Source organism: Equus przewalskii, chromosome 1 (assembly GCF_037783145.1).
Source record: "Equus przewalskii isolate Varuska chromosome 1, EquPr2, whole genome shotgun sequence".
Lineage (NCBI taxonomy): Eukaryota > Metazoa > Chordata > Mammalia > Perissodactyla > Equidae > Equus > Equus przewalskii.
In genome coordinates, this window is record NC_091831.1 from 34735742 (window position 1) to 34754994 (window position 19253).

At 33.8% G+C, this 19253-nt stretch overlaps 1 protein-coding gene across 5 annotated transcripts in view; it reads right to left on the reverse strand.

Annotated features, from left to right (window-relative positions):
* Nucleotides 1-19253, reverse strand: part of TBC1D12 (TBC1 domain family member 12) — an 81066-nt gene that overhangs the window by 14810 nt on the left and 47003 nt on the right. For all 5 annotated transcript variants that reach the window (XR_011537367.1, XM_070609670.1, XM_070609694.1 and 2 more), the window contains 5 exons: nt 13600-13715; nt 9071-9153; nt 7010-7127; nt 5687-5793; nt 884-964 (listed from right to left, as the gene is read on the reverse strand). Coding sequence is in view for 4 of the 5 variants with exons in the window: in XM_070609670.1 (XP_070465771.1) it covers nt 884-964; nt 5687-5793; nt 7010-7127; nt 9071-9153; nt 13600-13715 (505 nt within the window). In the remaining variant the exon portion in view is untranslated. The remainder of the gene's footprint in view (nt 1-883; nt 965-5686; nt 5794-7009; nt 7128-9070; nt 9154-13599; nt 13716-19253) is intronic.

Here is a 19253-nt window from a genome sequence, read left to right on the forward strand (position 1 = left end):
AAGAGATTGGCAAACAAACAGCTTTTCATTATTCAACAAGAGATGGTTGGATAAATTTACCTAAACTTGGGGGCCGGCCCCGTGGCCAAGTAGTTAAGTTCGTACACTCCGCTTCAGCAGCCCAGGGTTTCACCGGTTCGGATCCTGGGCGCAGACATTGCACCACTCATCAGGCCATGCTGAGGTGGCATCCCACATGCCACAACTAGAAGGACCCACAACTAAAATATACAACTATGTACTTGGGAGATTTGGGGAGAAAAAGCAATAAAAAAAAAAAAAGATTGGCAAAAGTTGTTAGCTCAGGTGCCAATCTGTAAAAAAAAAAAAAAAGCTTTACCTAAATTTAATAAACCATGATGACAGGAAAAAAAATTGTTCCTGTTTTCTCCAAAATGAGGAGGGGGAAAAAAAACTGATAAAAGTGGATGGAAAGATGGGGTCTATAAGTGAATTAAATAAACAAAGTTTAAGGCACAATAAGAATGATAAATAATATATCAGGAAGCGAGTGAAAGTCAGTGAGTGAGGAGACAGGAGGTCCCAAGTGAGTTGTGAAGATCATCTATCTTTAAGTTAAGCAAGAGTTGGCCCAAAAATACTTCACACCATTAGTCTTACTGATGTAATTAAATCCTGGACTCTGGAGTCCAACGATCTGAGTTTACATCACAGCTTCACTGCTTACAAGTTAACTACTCTGAGCCTCAGTTTCCTCTTGTATTATTCAGAATAATACTACCTACTTAAAGGGTTACTAACATCAAGGAAGATAATGTGTATAAAGCAATTTCTACAGGTCCTGACACATGGTAAAAATCACACGATGTCTTCAGTAACTGGATTTTCATCCAAAAATTTTTATTAAAAAAAATAACCACACCTTCTGTATTATTTTCTGAATTTGTTTCACTGAAGCTTTTCCACCGTTCTTTTGCTCTTGAGAGGAAGATTTCATAAAGTTCTGGGGGAAAAAAAGAAAAAAAATTCATAAATAATAGGAAAGAAATATATTCACATATTTTTATTTTTACTCTTAAAAATACAGAGAAAAATCCTATTTTAGGTCAGGTCTCCCCTTATGTAGCAGGCATCAAAAATATGGCAAATTGAAGTACCTGATTTTACCAAAACTATCCGTTACACAACCAGAAAGACAGCAAGTAAAAATACTGCAGAGTGGTCATCCAAATAGCTACAATACAGAATATAAGTAAAAGGAAGGAACAGATGCTTCTGCTAAAGGAGTATCATTGTGGAATAGCAGAAACAGGATTTTTTGGAGTCAGTCAGACCTAGATTCAAATTCCAGCTCTGCCACTCACTACCTGTGAGACTTCAAGAAAGTTCCGTGATCACTGTGGAACTTCGCTTTCTTTATCTGTAAACTGGTGAAAAATAACACCTGATCTTGGGGTTACTGATGATTAAACAAGATAATTTACATAAAGCTCCTGAACCTTATACACCTTCAATTAATGCTAGTTCTTGCTTTTCTTCCCTCTTGAAACTGGTTTCTCCATTATGATATTGCTGTCTAAAGCTACCTAAGCTATCCACCCAAAGCTACCTAAACTTCACACATTTGGTCAGCGGGTCTACATACAGAAATCTCTACCCCTATCTTTTTACTTTAAATGCCTAATCACTTTTTGAGATTATCACTCTGTGCTTCCAATATACAGGATCTCATTAAAACTTTAAGAACAGAAGAGATTGAAAGTATTTTCTCAATTCCCAAAATTTAATTGTCTTTACTTCCTAACTAACCATTACAGATATTTTAAATTACATAAATACAGTAAATTTCAATGACAGAACAGCAAAAACTATTTCTTGCCCAAACACTAACATTTATATATTGCCCAAAATATCAAGAGTAGTTTTTGTTTCCATTAATCTTTTTGAAAGAATTTGTTTTTAAAGGTAATACTGAATAGGATTGTTTTCAAAACTTCGAACAGTACAAACAGTATAGAGTGAAAAATAAGTTTCCTTTCCTCACATGCAACTACACCTATCAGAGCTCTAAAGATGAAAATACGCATGCACAAGTATATATAGAGAGATATAATATATATACATAGAACAGATATCTTCCTTTTTTAAAAAAGAAAAAGTGGCAACATATTACATGCACTGATCTGCATCTTGCTTTATCATATTGGAAGTTGTTCCAAATTAGTAAAATAAATCTGCTTTAGTTCTTGTTTTTAACAACTGCACAGTATCCCAGTGCATGACTGTACCATAATAAGTATTCTTATATTGCCAAGAATAAGATCATTATAAAAAAGCTGACTAGATATATTTCAAACAGACCCTTACTATTCTGATCTCTTCTCCCTTCTGTTCACTTTTCATTACTACTAATGGTTTGAAAAGAAGAAATTTAAAAAGAAAAAAGAAATGGAACTTAAAACTTCTATTATTTGTGCCCAATTCTATCAATGATTTAAGAGGTGAATATAATTTTAAAATGTAGATATATAATTTTTTTGCAGTTAGGTATCAAATCGAAGTTTGCACTTTTTGATTTCAAACTGATTCCATGCCAGGTCCAGTTTCACTATTCTACTCAACTTTTAGAAATTTCGTGCAAGAAGAAAGGCTCATCAAACAAATACATCACTTTGGGAAGCCACAAAATTGATACAATATAAAAATGTGGTAATGCATTTCAAAATATCAAAGGACATCTCGCCAGGGAAGATTTATAGCGCTTTTCTATAAGACGACGACCTGCATCTCAGTTCATTTTCATGCTTGACTGCACATGTCACACTTATTTAATTTTCTATCTACAAATGTAGAGCTTGAAGCAAAGATGTACCTTGGACCCTAACTTTGAGATCAGTGTATGTTTCACTTCCTGATTTTCTGACAACGATGATACTATATACACTCTGAGCAAATTTCACTTTCACTACAATTTTATATTCACTATCACAAATAAGCGTTAGAACAATCCTTTGAGATAGCTAATAATCTTATCCTCATTTTACAGATGAAGAAAACTAAGATTTTTAGATGTGAAGTAATTTGCCCAAGGTCACAAACCTAATATATAGTGGAACCAAGATTTGAACCATGTTTGACTGACTTTAGAACCCTTATTCTTAGTTGCTATTCTCTATTGGTTATAAATTTTATGACTAAAACAAATGCAACAGGTAAAGAGTCAAACTAAGCTCACTGAAAGTAAACAAGATTATCAAAAGTAAATTTACTTTAATTGAAGTTTAGCTTCCTTCCTACCACTAATGAACAAGAAGAGAATGAGTACCCTTCCATTCCTGAATACATAATTATTTAGTAGAGAAAGCCTAAATTACTTTGAAAATAAATGACCCAGTTATGTTTTACACTTTACAAATTTCTAGCTTAATAAAGAACTTTTTGATTACAGTATCAAAAAAAGCCAATAAACCAATATTTTAATGTCTAAGTTATCAGGATACCTAACATTCTAAAGCCAAAGTGCTCAACAAAACTTCAAAGAGCCACCAATACTTCATCACCTCATCTGTAGTCAAAACTGATTGCATGATTCTTGAGATTTTAAACAACTAGAATACATTCAACAATCCTTCATATGAAGGATTTTAATAATCTAACTGAAAGTCTGACTATAGGTAAATATATTTCCTCTTAATCTGTTCCAAACACAGAAGGCAAAAGAAGTCTTTGTTTTATTTGGAGAGAACACTTAAGTCACGTAGAATGTAACTTTTTCTAAGCTAAATTAAAAACTCTTAATTCTTCCTTTAAATTCTATGTTTAAAATTAAAAACAAAAGTTTGGTTAAAATACCATGTTCATTACAGGATATTTGTGAAAATAATTTTAAATATCATACATGATCATGCTATTCAAAGTTGGCATCACTTTTAAGACTAAAGATAAACATTTAGATTTTTGTATAATTCTCTCCAGTTATATATAATGCAGATTGTTGCTATGAACATCTTTGTAGAAAAGATTTTTACCCAATATTAACTATTTCCTTAGAGTAGATTCTTAGAACTAGAATAAATAGGTCAGATGTTATGGTTTTTGAGGCTTTTGCTAAATATTTCTGACATTTTTATTCCTACTGAATGTGAATAATTCTCATTCATTTTAACCACTTTTAATGTGAGAGACAAAAAACAGTACCATGATGTTCTTTAAACATATATGTCTCTGATTTACCTATCACTGGGAAAATGGTTAAATAAATTATAGTACAGCCAAACTGTAGAATACAGTGTAGCTATAGTATGTATAAGGTACACTTGTATGTACTGACATGGAAGGATGTTCAAGATAGATTATAGTGTAAAAAAAGCAAGCCATAGAATAATCTTATGGCATAAACTCCTTTTTGTGGGGAAAAAAATAAAAGGAAGAAAAACGGAAACCTTAAAAATTATCACACTTTTACATATATACAATGGAATACTACTCAGCCATAAAAAAGGACAAAATCGTCCCATTCACATCAACATGGATGGACCTTGAGGGTATCATGTTAAGTGAAATAAGCCAGACAGAGAAAGATGAACTCTGTATGACTCCACTCACAGGTGGAAGTTAACATATAGACAAGGAGAACTGATCCGTGGTTACCAGGGGAAAGGGGGAGGTGGGGGGAGGGCAGAAAGGGTGAAGTGGTGTACCCACAGCATGACTAACAAAAATGTACAACTGAAATTTCACAAGGTTGTAAACTATCATAATCTTAATAAAAAAAATTATCACACTTTTTTATGTGCAAAGAAAAAAGATCTGGAAGAACATACACCAAATTGCTGACTTGTACTTATAATAGGATCAAGAGCAAGAGTTTGATCCTATTAGGTGGAAGAGGGAGGAAAAACATACAGTTTGTACTTTACTATTGCTTGACATTTTTTCAATAAATATGTAAAGAAAAATTTTTAAGTAACAGTAACAATATTTTACATTATTATACTAGAGTTCTTAAGTCTTTCTGTGGTGCCATTGTCTAGCATTGTCATTATCACTCAGACCAATTTAGTACCTTTCATTATTAACTCTTTTATATTTTCCTCTATTTGATATTATCCTAATTTTATTTTTATTTTTTTAATTCATCAAAACTACTCTACATTTTATTCTTATCAAGTTTTAAGAAGCTTAAGAAAACCAAACTACTACTCTTTGAGACTCTTACTTTTTTTTCTGTTTTTCAAACTTTAAAATTTTCAAATAAAAACATTCCAAGAGTGCTGGTTTGAGCACAGATGTAGGAAAAGAAATTTCTAGCCTTCCCTTAATATTTATGTGTTTATTATATTTATTCAAAAAATTGAATAAAGGGGAAACCTTTCCATAATTAGATTATTTTACTTTTCCTTGCATATTTTTATTATTCATCCACTGCTACCTAAATCCCAGAAATTTTTGCAGTTACCTAGCGTTAATATATTTGAATGTCAAGAATATTATTGATGGTTGTAAATTAAAGGAAAACCCACAGATCTTATTTATACAATATGAAATATAGTAACTTACTTATTAAATCATACCAGATTTTAGAGGGAGGTGGGGAATGAAGCATGCTCTTAAAATGACACTATACATGGTAAAGCCTTTTTAAACAGCCAGTCTACTAATCTGCTTTGTAACTCTGGAGATGGCTATTTGCATGTGTGGGAAGAACTGAATATAGAATACAAACCAGGAGTGATATTTAGTTCATTTCCTACAGCTAGACTCCAAACTTTCCCACGAACACTAGGGGGCAATCCCTGCCACCACAATTCTCGAACTCTTCTCGTACTACGCCTAGAATTAAAGGGGGAGAAAAAAGGAGAAAGTTACTTTTTATACCAAAAATACTAGTTGCATGATGGTTTACCTAGTCTATGGCCAAGGGATTGAATGATTTTTAAGAACATAGAGACACATTCTTTCCATTGGGTTCACGCTTTAGGCAACAAAAGACTGAAAAATATATAGTACCCTAAAGGAGGGATGATAGTAATTTAAAGGGAACTGCCTTCTATAGCTGCCATTTACACTAAGAATACAATGAAAGAATCAAAAATCTGTGGACAGATAGAAAAAACAGGATGAAAGAAACATAAAAATTTGTTGTCAATTCAGTACCAAAAACAAAATCACAAAGTATTTACTATGGGTAAGGCTCTAGTTTTTGAGAGGCAGTGTAGTCTGCTGAAAGTGTGGGCTTTAGAGTCAGAAAGACCTGAGTTCAAATGTGGTTTAACCATTCATTAATTGTATAACCTTGGGCAAATCACTTAACCTCTCTAACCTTGAGCTTCCCTATAAAATAAGTGGGAGTAAAGGTTCTAAGAATCAAATACCATTACTTATGTAAAGAGCCTAATATAATATCTGTCAAACTGTGCCAATATTCAACAAATTCCCAATGCATATCCTACACTAGGCATTGCAGAAGACATCACCTACCCTCCAGTCTAGAGGGAAGACAAGGCATGTACAAAAATATTATCAAGAAATAAAAGGCAAAGTACAGCAAGAAGTATATTAGTCTCAGAGGATAATGGGACATTACAAAAAGGAAAGATCACATATACCATATTCTCTTGATTATGAGAGAAGTACATTGAAAATCACTTTAATATTCAACATTTAATAAATGCATCTCACAATAAATGTACACATTTAATTTATTCTTTGCAAAAACCTGCTATTACATCAATAGTTAGAATTAAGAAAATACGGTAACTGAGGAAATTAAAAGTTTCATAGATCAGCTAGTATTTCAGATACAACTCAGAGAACAGGTGAGATTCTGACAGGCATAGAAGGTGGTCAGTAAGGGAAGTGGGTAGTAGAGACTAAGGGATTTATAAAAGCAAAAGTACAGAGATAAGGACAAAATTTTTCAGACCTTGATTAATAGCATAATTTAGCCAAAGCATAAGATACATGCCAAAAGTAATAAAAACATAGAATTGGAAACATGAGATCTTTGGAAAGAGAATGGAATTCAGGAAAAGGCTGCTTTACTTACATTACTTCCCAATTGGGCAGTATTTCATTGATCCAGATTACCATTGCACTCGCAATATTTTCTTCCTGTTTAAATCGTTCTTTCATTATTTTTTTTCTTTTATGTGCTTCTTTAATTTCTGTTTTAAACAAGTAAAAATTATTTCAATACAAAACAGCTAGATCAGAACACCCCTCTCCTTTTACCTAAGCCTACAAAAAAGGGTTTCTCAAAAAGAATATTCTGATAATAGGAAGGAAGGAAGGGAAGGAGGGAGTGAGAAGAGGAAGGAACAAAGGGGAAACAAGGAAGGAGGGGAAAAAAGAGAAAGCAAATAAACTTGATTAACCTAATATTCTACAAAAGTAAATGAAATAAAGGTCAGAAAAATAATTTAAATAGGTTACTATATCACATATTCTATTTATACTTAATCAATGAACTGAAATGTGTCATGAATTAACAACTACGTAAAAAATAACTGCGAGCAACTAACCAACACCTGTTTTTCATAAAAGGGGTTTATGAATTTCCTCACATAAAACCACATGACATTAAAAAATGATTCTGCCAATAGCACTATTATGTGAACACTTTTTAGTATGATATTTCACTTTACTACTTAGACTAAAATTAAAAAATCCCCATAACACGCACATACTCACAACACCCTTCTGAAAATCAGAAGTCACAATTTCAGAACAAGAGATGCTTCAAAAATAGAGAAGTGAGTAATATATACACAGTTACATATAATTTTACAACCAGTGGACATTTCAGAGATCAGCTAGCCAAACTGTTTTCTAATTGTGTTTCACATATGCCTCAGAAACCATCTTAAAAAGCAAGGAGGAGGCCAAGCAAGCAGCTCCACTTTTTTTTTTATGTATTCAGATTCTATGTAAGATTTCTTTGGAGAGGGTTCCACTGCTTTAAAAAAACTGTTGACAGAAGGTCTTGACAGCCTAGAGCAAGGTGACCTGCCCCACCACACACCCTTTACAGAAGTGAAAACTAACATTAGGTCTATCTAGAGTGTCACCATCCAGGTAGTGTCAAACTGGATTAAAGTTGTGACCTTCTGATTTCTCAATTAGATGTTATTTCTGTCATATCCTGTTGTTAGGATCTTATCTATTTATCAATATCTATCTTAAATATTAGTCAAATAGTAAAGTCAGAATGGAAAGTCAACCAAAATTTGCTGAGAATGTTAGAAATATTTTGAATTCTGTATAATAAAATAAACTTAACCAATGTTTAAATAATTAGGCCCTTTAGAAAGAGATAAATGGCCTTATGTATCCTAGGTTTACTATAAAGTTAAAGAATTAACTTCATTTCCAAAACAGTGCCACAAAGTAGAACTGTAGACCATTATAATATCCCTTAAGTCAAAAGAAAAAATATCAGTTGTTAATAAGGCATATGTCTAAAAACATATACAGTTGTGTAGTATTTTCTAAAAATGTATCCGAAACTAACAGTGGTTAGTAAATAAATAAATTATCCTTATGTTACATTTTTGGTTGGAGAACAAAATCAATGAATAAATGTATGAATTTACACACATCAGAGTACATACATTTATATGCCTGTCCAAATGATACCACTGGGACTATAGAGAGACTTCCTAAGTCACAAAAACAAATTTTAATTCCAAAGCATATTCTCAAAGCCATATAGGAAGTTTTCTTAAAACATTAAAATTATTAATTTACAAAATATCAAAAGCCTAAAACCTTTAAAAGAAGTGAATTTCATGAACAAAATCTTCATTTATAAATTAAAATATGAGTAGTCCAAGATTTATGACTACAGTTACAAGATCCCTCATAGACAGTCTGCTGCCTTTCTCCTCATATTAGTTTTGTAAAAGTACTCACACAAAAACTATGATCCCAGTATAGCATTTTATTTATTTTTAAGAACAAATTTAGTTAGAAAAATAAGAAATCAGCATCATGTTAAAGACAGACTTGATTAATTTTACCATCTACCTTTCTGTTGAAATAAACCAACAGGTTAATTTCCTGTTGAAATCAGTAAATTAAATATACCAATTGGAGTTAAATTTGATACCTCGTTTTTTAGCCTCAGCCACCATCTCATCATATTCTTGTCGGTGACGTAAAGCTTCTTCCATAGATTTGGCAGGAAGATTTCTGGAAAAAAAAAATTTTAAGTCAATTTTTAAAAAACTAACCTTTAAATGTAGTGACTTCTTCCTTTTTATAGCCAGATACAAAGAATTTTGAACCTAATCTTCTTATTTCATACATTAAGAAAGTAAAAGGTTGAAAAGAACTCTGCATTTTAGAAAAGATCGAAATCCAGGTTGCTAATATTTACTAAATATACGTTATATAGTTATACGTCTTATTATTTTTATTGTGATTTCATTTTGTCGAAAATGAGTATTTATATATATACTCTAAAACAAAACAGTACACAAATAACAACTGGCTTATTAATTATTCTACATCTTGGTATCCCCTTCTTCAAATCATCATAAATGTAAAAACTCTAGTATACAGTAGGTATTCAATAGTTATGCTGCGAAGCTTAATGGCCCATATTGTAAATATCCTACCAATCTTCGATAGTTTAAGGAAGAGCAGAGCTTCAGCACTACAATTGCTAAGTAACTATGGGCTACACTGTGAATAAGGCATAAAAACAAATACATATACTGACTTCTTTTTGTTTTTCAAAAAAAAAAAATCACTCATTTTGTAGTCATCTGTTTCGAGAAGCAAATAAAAAAAGAAGATTCCTCAGTCTTGAAAATCAAATGCTGAGTGAATATAATCAATCAAGAAATATTAAACACCCCACTCAGCACTCTTACTCACCATAAGAAAAACATAAGTTTTATTCCTATCTCTTATGGAAGTGTCAATTAGTTACGTGGTCACGACAAGAAAGCACTGATGAATATCTAAGAATATCATGCTAAAACACATAGTATAAACATTTCCTGCTTTTTTCCAAAGGTATCACAAAATAAACTTTGTCGTCTTTCACTTGTATTTTTAAGGATTTCTACCATTTTGTTTGGTACTAATGTTTATAATAATTCAGTGAGGAAGCTAGAAAAGAAAAGGAGCTAGCTCTATCTATTAGTGGTTTAAAAAAATAGTTCTATAAGCATCAGTGATTGAAAAAATAGAAGAGATTCATATCAACACAATCGGCTTGTATGGACCCTTTTATCTTCCTGTTCAAGGCTGTCTTTACTGTGAGGTGGATTAAGATAGGAACAAGCAGAGAGAAAGTTAACAAAAGCATGTAACAAATTATTGTAATTCCTATATTTGAAATCTTCTGAGACTTCAGATGATTAAATGCTATACTTGCTTCATCTGTAAAGAAGTTTCAAGTATAAAAACCTATGAAGTTGATGATTCTGGATGCTTCGGCAAATTACAGGGGCTAAGAAAGGAAAAGTAGCACCAATTCACAAACTCCTTTTGCAGGGGGAAATGCCTCCTCTCTCATATTATCACTCTGGCCTCTGGAAGAGGAAATTTCCAATATCAATTCCATGCTAAGGAAAAACTTCTGCCTCTTTCCCCACCCCCTCACAGTTGTCACCTCATAGTTGAAGTAGTGGTGCTACCAGGACCTGGGTGCATTCAGAAACAGAAGAAACCTACAGATTACACAAATCTCCAGCTTCTCAGCCTGTGAATGGATGGATGTTAGCTGGCTCGAATCTGCTAAGAGAGTATTCTGAGGGAGATAAAGCAGAAAGTGTCCTTTAACACTCACGTTGCACCCAGGTACTCTCATCTGGCTTTATCCTCAATAAAATTAAATTTTTCCTTTTCATCTATTCTCTATTATGTATTTTCACTTATTGAAGAGAAGGAAGGAGGAGGGATGACCGATTAGGTACCCCAATGTTCCAACACCATGGACAGCCTTTGTTTGTAGGTTTGTTTTAGTTACATCAATGCAAGTCATACAAATCACTTGCCCTCAAAAAAGACACCTTCAAATTTAAGAAGGTAAACAAAACTTTTAATTAACCACAGCATCTCAAAGCTGAGTGGAACAACAGCCATCAAGTTGAATCTCTATATTACAGATGAACAAACTCATACAGAAACAGAATAAAAGCTACAATATTTACTATAATTAAGATACAAACTTCACACAGTCAATAGTAGAGTGGAAAAAAAGTACTTCTTTCAGTTGTTTATACATTTTTGGTACACTAAGATCTTCTCATAAAGTTATGATGTCTAGTGTATTATTTCAAGTTCCAATTTCATGGAACTGCTTGTACAAATTACAAGAAAAAATTTATAAAGCAGATATCACTAAAAGTTGAAGAAGTCAACAAAGACTTAATAGAAAAGAAAAAGCCTAACCCTTAAAGGATTAGGTAGGTAAGAAGCAAAAATAAGATAACTGCACTCCAAGTGAGGATAATAACATGAGCAAAGGCATGAAGGTGGGACTTAACAAGACAGCTCTGCTTGTAAAATATAGAGTATGGTGCAAAGAGAAATCTGTTCCATTGTCTAGAACAGAACCTTTTGCATAGCAATTTTATAAACTCCTTCTGGGAAGAAATTAACATTCTTGGCAAAAAGCTTAACCCATTTTGGATGAATTTTAACAAATTTAAGAAGGCTCTTCTGGGAACTTAGTTATCGACCTACTCAGCTGACTGACAGTCAAGAGTCTAAAGATCTTTAGGGGCTGGCCCCGTGGCCGAGTGGTTGGGTTCGCGCGCTCTGCTGCAGGCGGCCCAGTGATTCGTTGGTTCGAATCCTGGGCGCGGACATGGCACTGCTCATCAAGCCACGCTGAGGCGGCGTCCCACATGCCACGGCTGGAGGGACCCACAGCGGAGAATATACAACCATGTACTGGGGGGCTTTGGGGAGAAAAAGGAAAAATAAAATCTTTAAAAAAAAAAAAAAGAGTCTAAAGATCTTTAACCAGGTATTCTTTTTTTTGTTATCTAACCACTCTTTGAATTGGCCTGGTGCATTCTCCTGCTGGAAGCAAGACTGAAATAAAACATTGACATGTTGTCATAACTAAATTTCTGAAAAGTTCGTTTTTTTACCAATGGAAAAATGAACATGAACATATTCACCAAATCCTAAAAGAAGAAGTATCAAGATCACAGTTCTTTAGCATGAAAGGACTGTAACAAGAACAAAAAATAATGTACTTTTATGTCCAGCCTTTCTTCTCTCACAATGTCTAAAAACTATTCAACCTCTGCCTGTTTGGCCCCAGCTTCTTTTATTATGCTCATCAGGATAATTAATGGGTGGAAAAAGCTGCAGACCAGGAAAATGACAAAAGGGTTAGTAATTTTTACACTGGAAAGAAAGAGAAGTCCAGAAGAAGAAAATTAATAGATCCAGAGAGCCCAAGAAGGAGAAAAGGAGTTAAGAATCAAGTGGTCTTGCTTTAGGGAAGGTGTGCAAATCAGAGGCAGTATTTTGAAGAACAGCAGTTTGTGGAAGGCTGAGATGGGAAGCACAGAAATGGGAAGGGAAGAATTTCAGGTGTTTTTCTGGATATTAAGAATACTATGTTCTTGGGGCCAGCCCAGTGGCGCAGTGGTTAAGTTCACACATTCCGCCTCAGCGGCCCGGGTTTCACCAGTTCGGATCCCGGGTGCAGACATGGCACCGCTTGGCAAGCCATGCTGTGGCAGGCGTCCCACATATAAAGTAGAGGAAGATGGGCATGGATTTAGCTCAGGGCCAGTCTTCCTCAGTAAAAGAGAAGGATTGGCAGCAGATGTTAACTCAGGGATAATCTTCTTCTTAAAAAAAAAAGAATACTATGTTCTGTTTTGTTCAATGATCCAACAAATTTTTCTATTGAGCAAATACTGTATAACTTGTATATATGTGTGAGTGTGTGTGTTGTATTGTAATAAAGACTGCTTGCCATGAATGGAAAGTTAGTAAGACATGGTTTGTATCATGAATGTATTTTCTTTTATTTTCCCCCCAAGTAATTTTATTGAGATCATAATGGTTTGTAACAGTGTGTAATTTCAGGTGTACATTACTATTTATCAATTTCTGAATACACTTCATCATGCTCACCACCAGTAGTCTAATTTTTGTCCATCACCATACATATGTGCCCTTTTATCCCTTTCGCCCACCCCTCAACCCCCTTCCCCTGTGAGAACACTAATCGGTTCTCTTTATCCATGAAGAATACTATACTCTTAATAACAGTGAAACCAACTGGTTGACAGTAGTTACATGGCATAAAAGGCAAGAACAGCTTAAGGACATATTAAATGTCAAGAAAGGAAAAATCATTGCTGTATCATGTTAAGATAAGGCAGAGGAGGGGTGAAATAGGAACAGATATAAAAAGCCAAGATTTTATGTTTCATACATTGGCTCACAGAGACTTCTAGAAAATATGCATACGGCTTAGACATCAATAATATATTCTTCCTTGTGAGTTTTAGGATATACGACAGAGATTTAAATTTTTTTTAAATAAATACACTGCTATATTTAATTTCTTGATATCTTTTGTGTGAAATAGTAAGCAAAATTAAATTTAGCTTTAAAATATAAAGTGTGCCTGACAATCACTAGAATACTTACGACGGTCGATCCTCGAGAATCAGGGCAGTGGTAGAAAGAGGCTCAAATTCAAAATTCTTACGTCTTGAAGACTGAGGTGGTGGTTTACAGGTCCTCCCTGTTCGTGCTTCATATTCCTAGGGTATATAAAAATATACTTTATGCAAAGACTTTTCCAATTTTCAGTCTCTATTATTAAATCTGTATCATTAAAGATATTATGCTATAATAAGGGACACATACAATTCATACCTTAATTTGATTAAAATATCAGGCAGACAGGGAAAAAACGTCACTTTTTTTCCCTGAAGCAATCTAAACTATGGATTTATACTGCATATAAAGTATCAAAGTGTGTTAAGAGGGGGGAAAACAGAAATAAACTACATTAATGAGGAAAGGTTTTAAGGAGATGTTCTTGACTGCCTTCTACGGTATCAGCTATCCAAATCCAGCTTTGAATAATCTACCAGCAGATAAGCCTACTTTCTACACCCTCAGCCAGATCAACTATGGAAATGTTGACACAAGATAGAGATAATCTCATTGTAATGCTTTAAAGATCTCTCTCAAGGGTAACACTGAACCTCTAATCAAATGCCGGTTTTGGATTTCAATCTACCTTTAATCTAACTACTATAATCTACCTACTTACTCTAAATTTAAACAACAATTCACCAACGTAGCTTATCCAAAAATATGTCCAAAGATTGTCAAATACTTCACTAAAATTAAGAAGCTGTTACTACAGTATTTTTCTAATTCATTTCAACTGATAATCTCATTTAAAGAAATGAAGTTGGGGCCAGCCCTGTGGCCGAGCCGTTAAATTTGCACACTCCACTTCGGCGGCCCACGGTTTCGCCGGTTTGGATCCTGGGCACGGACATGGCACCGCTCACCAAGCCATGCTGAGGCAGCATCCCACAGAGCACAACCAGAAGGAGCTACAACTAAGAATACACAACTACGTACTAGGGGGGCTTTGGGAAGAAGAAGAAGAAGAAGAAAGAAGAAGATTGGCACCAGATGTTAGCTCAGGTGCCCATCTTAAAGGAAAAAAGAAAAGAAATAAAGTTAATTTGACATGATATGTTCTCGGTGGACACATTTCAATTTCTACATCTGAACGTTTTTCATCAATGTTCACAAACTTCTGCTTAAATTTATTTCTAGAAATTTTCCAAAGATCAATAACAAGCTTACTGGCTTGTAATTTCCAGGACTCACATTTTTTCCCTTTCTTAAAAATAAAATTAAGCTAGTGTTCGATCATCTCCAGGTAACAAATGTATTTTTCAAGAACTCCTCAAAGATTTACTCAGTGATTTCCTTAAGTCTGCATGCCCACTGGCAGCTGGAGAAGACATTAATTTAAATGAAGAAAACTAAATGCACTTATAGTAGTCAAGTGTTTCCCTTACTGGCTGCTTTCCTACAATGGCATATAATTCTTTTTATATTATTATTATCTTTTCCAACTCAAAGACTTTTCCTCTTTACTGAATCAAACAGCTATAAAATATGAATTGATGGTTCTACTTCTCTTAAAAATTGGATGATCTTGCTGAAGTTTAATCTTCTTATCTGAAACATTACTTAAAAAAAAACAATCTGTGTTGTCTTAAACATTTTCTATAACCTTCAGCTTACTTTATGGTTCCTGACACTGTTTATAAAGGTCTGTATCTATTGTTTTATAATTGTCTTTAGTTCTGCATCTCCCCTTCCAACTACTAAATCTATGCTGTTAATCTGAGAATTCCTTTGCATAACTGCATTGCATTTTTAGAGACTTCTTTCTCATGTAAGCTCATTTTTATTAACTACCATCCCAATATAGCCTTTCAGAGTCAAAAGCCACGGGGTCACTCATTTCTTTTTCTTTCGCAATTTTCGTTCCTAATATCTAGGATACATATGTAGTTTCCACTTATGATCAATGGTTCTTTTCTTCATTAGAAACTCAAGTGTAACAAATCCTCTTTTCTGCTAATGTTTTTCTTATTAAAAATAGTACATAACAGACATATATGAGATTTGCTATCATTTAAATGGCATTTTGTTTTCCTACAATGTGACCTGGCTTTACTGCTAGACAGAATACAACCAATATTATCCAAAGCATAAAGTATTTTCTATGTAAATAAATGCCAGTGCAAAGAGAGCAAAATAAGACTACTAAATCAATATATTAATAATAACAAGCAGCATTTACTGACACTTACACTGTACCACGCACTGTTTTAAACACTTAACACCTTTAATTCTTGAATCAACCCTGTGAGGCACCTAGCTCACACTAAAGGAAGCTGAGGCAAAAAGAAGTGCGGTCACTTGCCAAAGATTATAAATGGCAGGCAGTGTAGCTCCAGAGCCTGGCCTTTTAATGATCTATTATTTTACTACATTAACAGTCAAGTAGCTATCTATGACAATTTAAAAGAATGAGATAGACAAAATCATTCAGTGAGAGGCTGATGGGGAACTTTAAAATGGGTAGATCAGGCTGGCAATACCTCAATCACTGATCCATCTAAAAACATCACAAGAAAGGACCACCAGTAGTATGTGTTTCTCGTTATGATGCAGTATGAAGTACATACTGCCATTCTTGAGACATTCCTGCCAAAAGAAAAATCAAACTGAAAAATGATTAAGCCTCTAGAACCGTGCTCTCCAAATGGTAGTCCAAAGAAGCGATAACCTAGTAAGTCATATATGCTTAAATATACATAGAAAAATACCAAGAAATCTGAACTATTAAGAGGTTCTCCTCTGGAGGGTTGGACTAGGAAGGAAGGACATTTGTTTTAAAATTATTCATCATTGTTTGACTTTTCTTACAAGAAGAAATAAAGTAGTTTGTTCTTAAGAGAGATCACTTATAGTCATGGTGGATAACTGACAAAGATATTACTTGAAGAGGTGGGATCAGAACTAGGACAAAATGATGGGTGTTAATTACATAGGCAGAAAGGATTGGAAGGAACTAGCCAGGAGGAACAAGCAAAGGCATAGATTAGAGAAGCATATTAATCTCACTGAATATGAAACAGGATGGGAAATAAGATTGGAAAGGTATAGGCTAAATCATGGGACCTTTCATTGGCAAAAGTTATTTGGAATTCATGATGAACAAAATGGAGAGCCACTGAAAGTGTGGATAAAGCCTGGCTTTGATTAAAGTAGTCTTTCATTAAAAATTAAATGAATAAGTACACATTTAATATAAAAGGTAACATAAATAAATATCATTTATGTATCTACCTTACTGATGAGCTTTATATAGAACTATCACTCAAGTATTTTTCACACTGTTTGAAAAAGTTGTATTCTAGCATTTCCCATCACAGAACCTTGGCATAAAAATGCTTTAAATTTCCAGAGGGTAACTTTGTAAAAGGCTTAAAAACATGGTATCAAATCCATCTATCCTTATCTGTAAACAGCAGAGATTTATATATCCTGAATGACTCAAATATTTGAATAAATTAAAGATGCTATTCTAATATGATTAAAATTGCAAATTATATTAGAAATAGCAAAATAATAAATATCGGTACTTTCAGAATTGATCACAAAGTGATATCCTATGTATTAATTAGGATTTTTTTATTACATATAATGAAAAACCCAACTCAAATAGGTTTAGGCAAATTTTTCAGATCATAGGACTAAATATTCCATACACTTAGCTAACTTTGTACTCTGTTTGACCAAGAGGGTCACAGCATCAGTTAGAGACTCCACTTCTCTACCACTCTCACAGCCATGCCCTCACCCATGTGGGCTTCCTCGGGAGGCTGGCTTGCTGCTCAGAGAAATGACTGTAGCAATGCCAGTTGTCACATCCTTGTAGCATAACTTTCAAACATCTTCCAGCTGCTCTTCTGGTAACTCTCACAAAAGAGAAAGAAAGCACCCTTCCTGGAAGTATCCCATTCTACAATCAATCAAAATGACCGGAGAAATAAGCTTTATAGATGAGTTCAAGTCAAACAGGGCCTATCCCTGCAGCTGAGGCAAATCACATGACTCTTAAATAACTCTTGAGTCAGGGCAGTAAAGAGCTCAAGTTACTGAGAAGTAGTTCAAATATATAAGACTTCATTGAAAAACATAACCAAATTATATCTCATGGGTGGAATTCTTGAAGTAATTTTCACTTTAAATCCATGTGTATCATGTCATAAAAATCCCCCGTATATTTCTTCTATGAGAGTTTAATAATGAACTAGATATTGATAATTTTATAGGTTATAAAGACATTTTACAGTATTAACTGAAAATATTAGTCCAAGGAAATAAGTAAACAATGCTAGCTATAGTACACCCACTGTCTGAAAATACTTTATCAATCTGCCTCACTTTCTGCCAACAAAGCTCAATTTTAACTGACCTATTTTATGAGTAGTTGGGAACAACCTGCTAAATGTAAGATAAGCATTTAGTTTTTCTTTTAACATATAGAATATATTTCTATGGGATGCTATAATAAAGCCCGTTTATTTTTTTTAACTTAACTTATTCTTCATTTTCCACTCAAAATATTCTGTCCTATGAAATATGTTTACTTTAATTGGGGTAACTAGAATAACAGATGGAGCCAATGCTAGGGGCAGGCTGGCAAGTATCTGTAGGATAATTTATTCTAGCTACCATAGGAAAATTCGAATCAAACAGGCAATTAATCCTAAGCTTGATCAAAAGATGTAAGGTAATTGTTGTCACCTCCATGAGCGTAAAAGTAGAAAAAGACGACTTAGAATTCCAAGGCAAAGAAATACTGTATACACATAAAGGGAAAAGATGTTTTTCCTCAAAATAATGTCTCAAAAAAGAGGGAGCACATTTGCTTAACAACATCTCTCATATAATGGATGCTTTCTATCTATTAATTTTGAACAGCAAAGCACTATCTGGAGAAGATACATTATCCAGAAATGACCTCAATCAGTGCTAGTTTGGAAGGCCATTTTTTGATCACTGTGTTTTTTGTTGTTGTTTTTTGTTTAACTGGAGTAGGAGAGGAAGAAATTGAACACAAAGCAAGTAAGGAAATCCAGAGGTGTAACCAATTGCAAACTATCATAAAGAGCCTTTTAAACATTACCTTTAAAAACAACATAGTAAGAGACTAGGTTGTAGAGATCATAATTTTATACCCATACAACAAATTAAAGAAAAAATGCAATGTATTTGGAAATCTGTGGCTTGGGATGAAATTTCTGGTAACAAGATAATATACAGAATTAAAAAGCACTGTATCTCCTATAATTTGGACAAAAGTGAAGATGATGTACTCTGGAGTTAAAGAACCCAAAACTGGTCACAGTGATGCTGAACATATTGATATCAAAGATGTATGCAAACAGTTTTGAACGAAAAGGCACTATTTCTTAATTTTATATAATGTGCTTTGAATATGTAATTCGAAATTTAAATAAATATTTCACTTTCCTCTACATTCTTAAAAATTATATATACATGTTGGCCAAAAAATTATTCAGAAAGACAGGAGAGAGTCCCACTTGGTGGACTGGGTAATTCATATCAACTTTCTTGCTGAAAACCACCTCTGTGTTCCCAGACAAAGGGGACACAAAAAAGGTGAGCCTCATGATCACCCCACTGTTTGCATGGAGGCAATTCTAGACATCAGTACAGGAAGG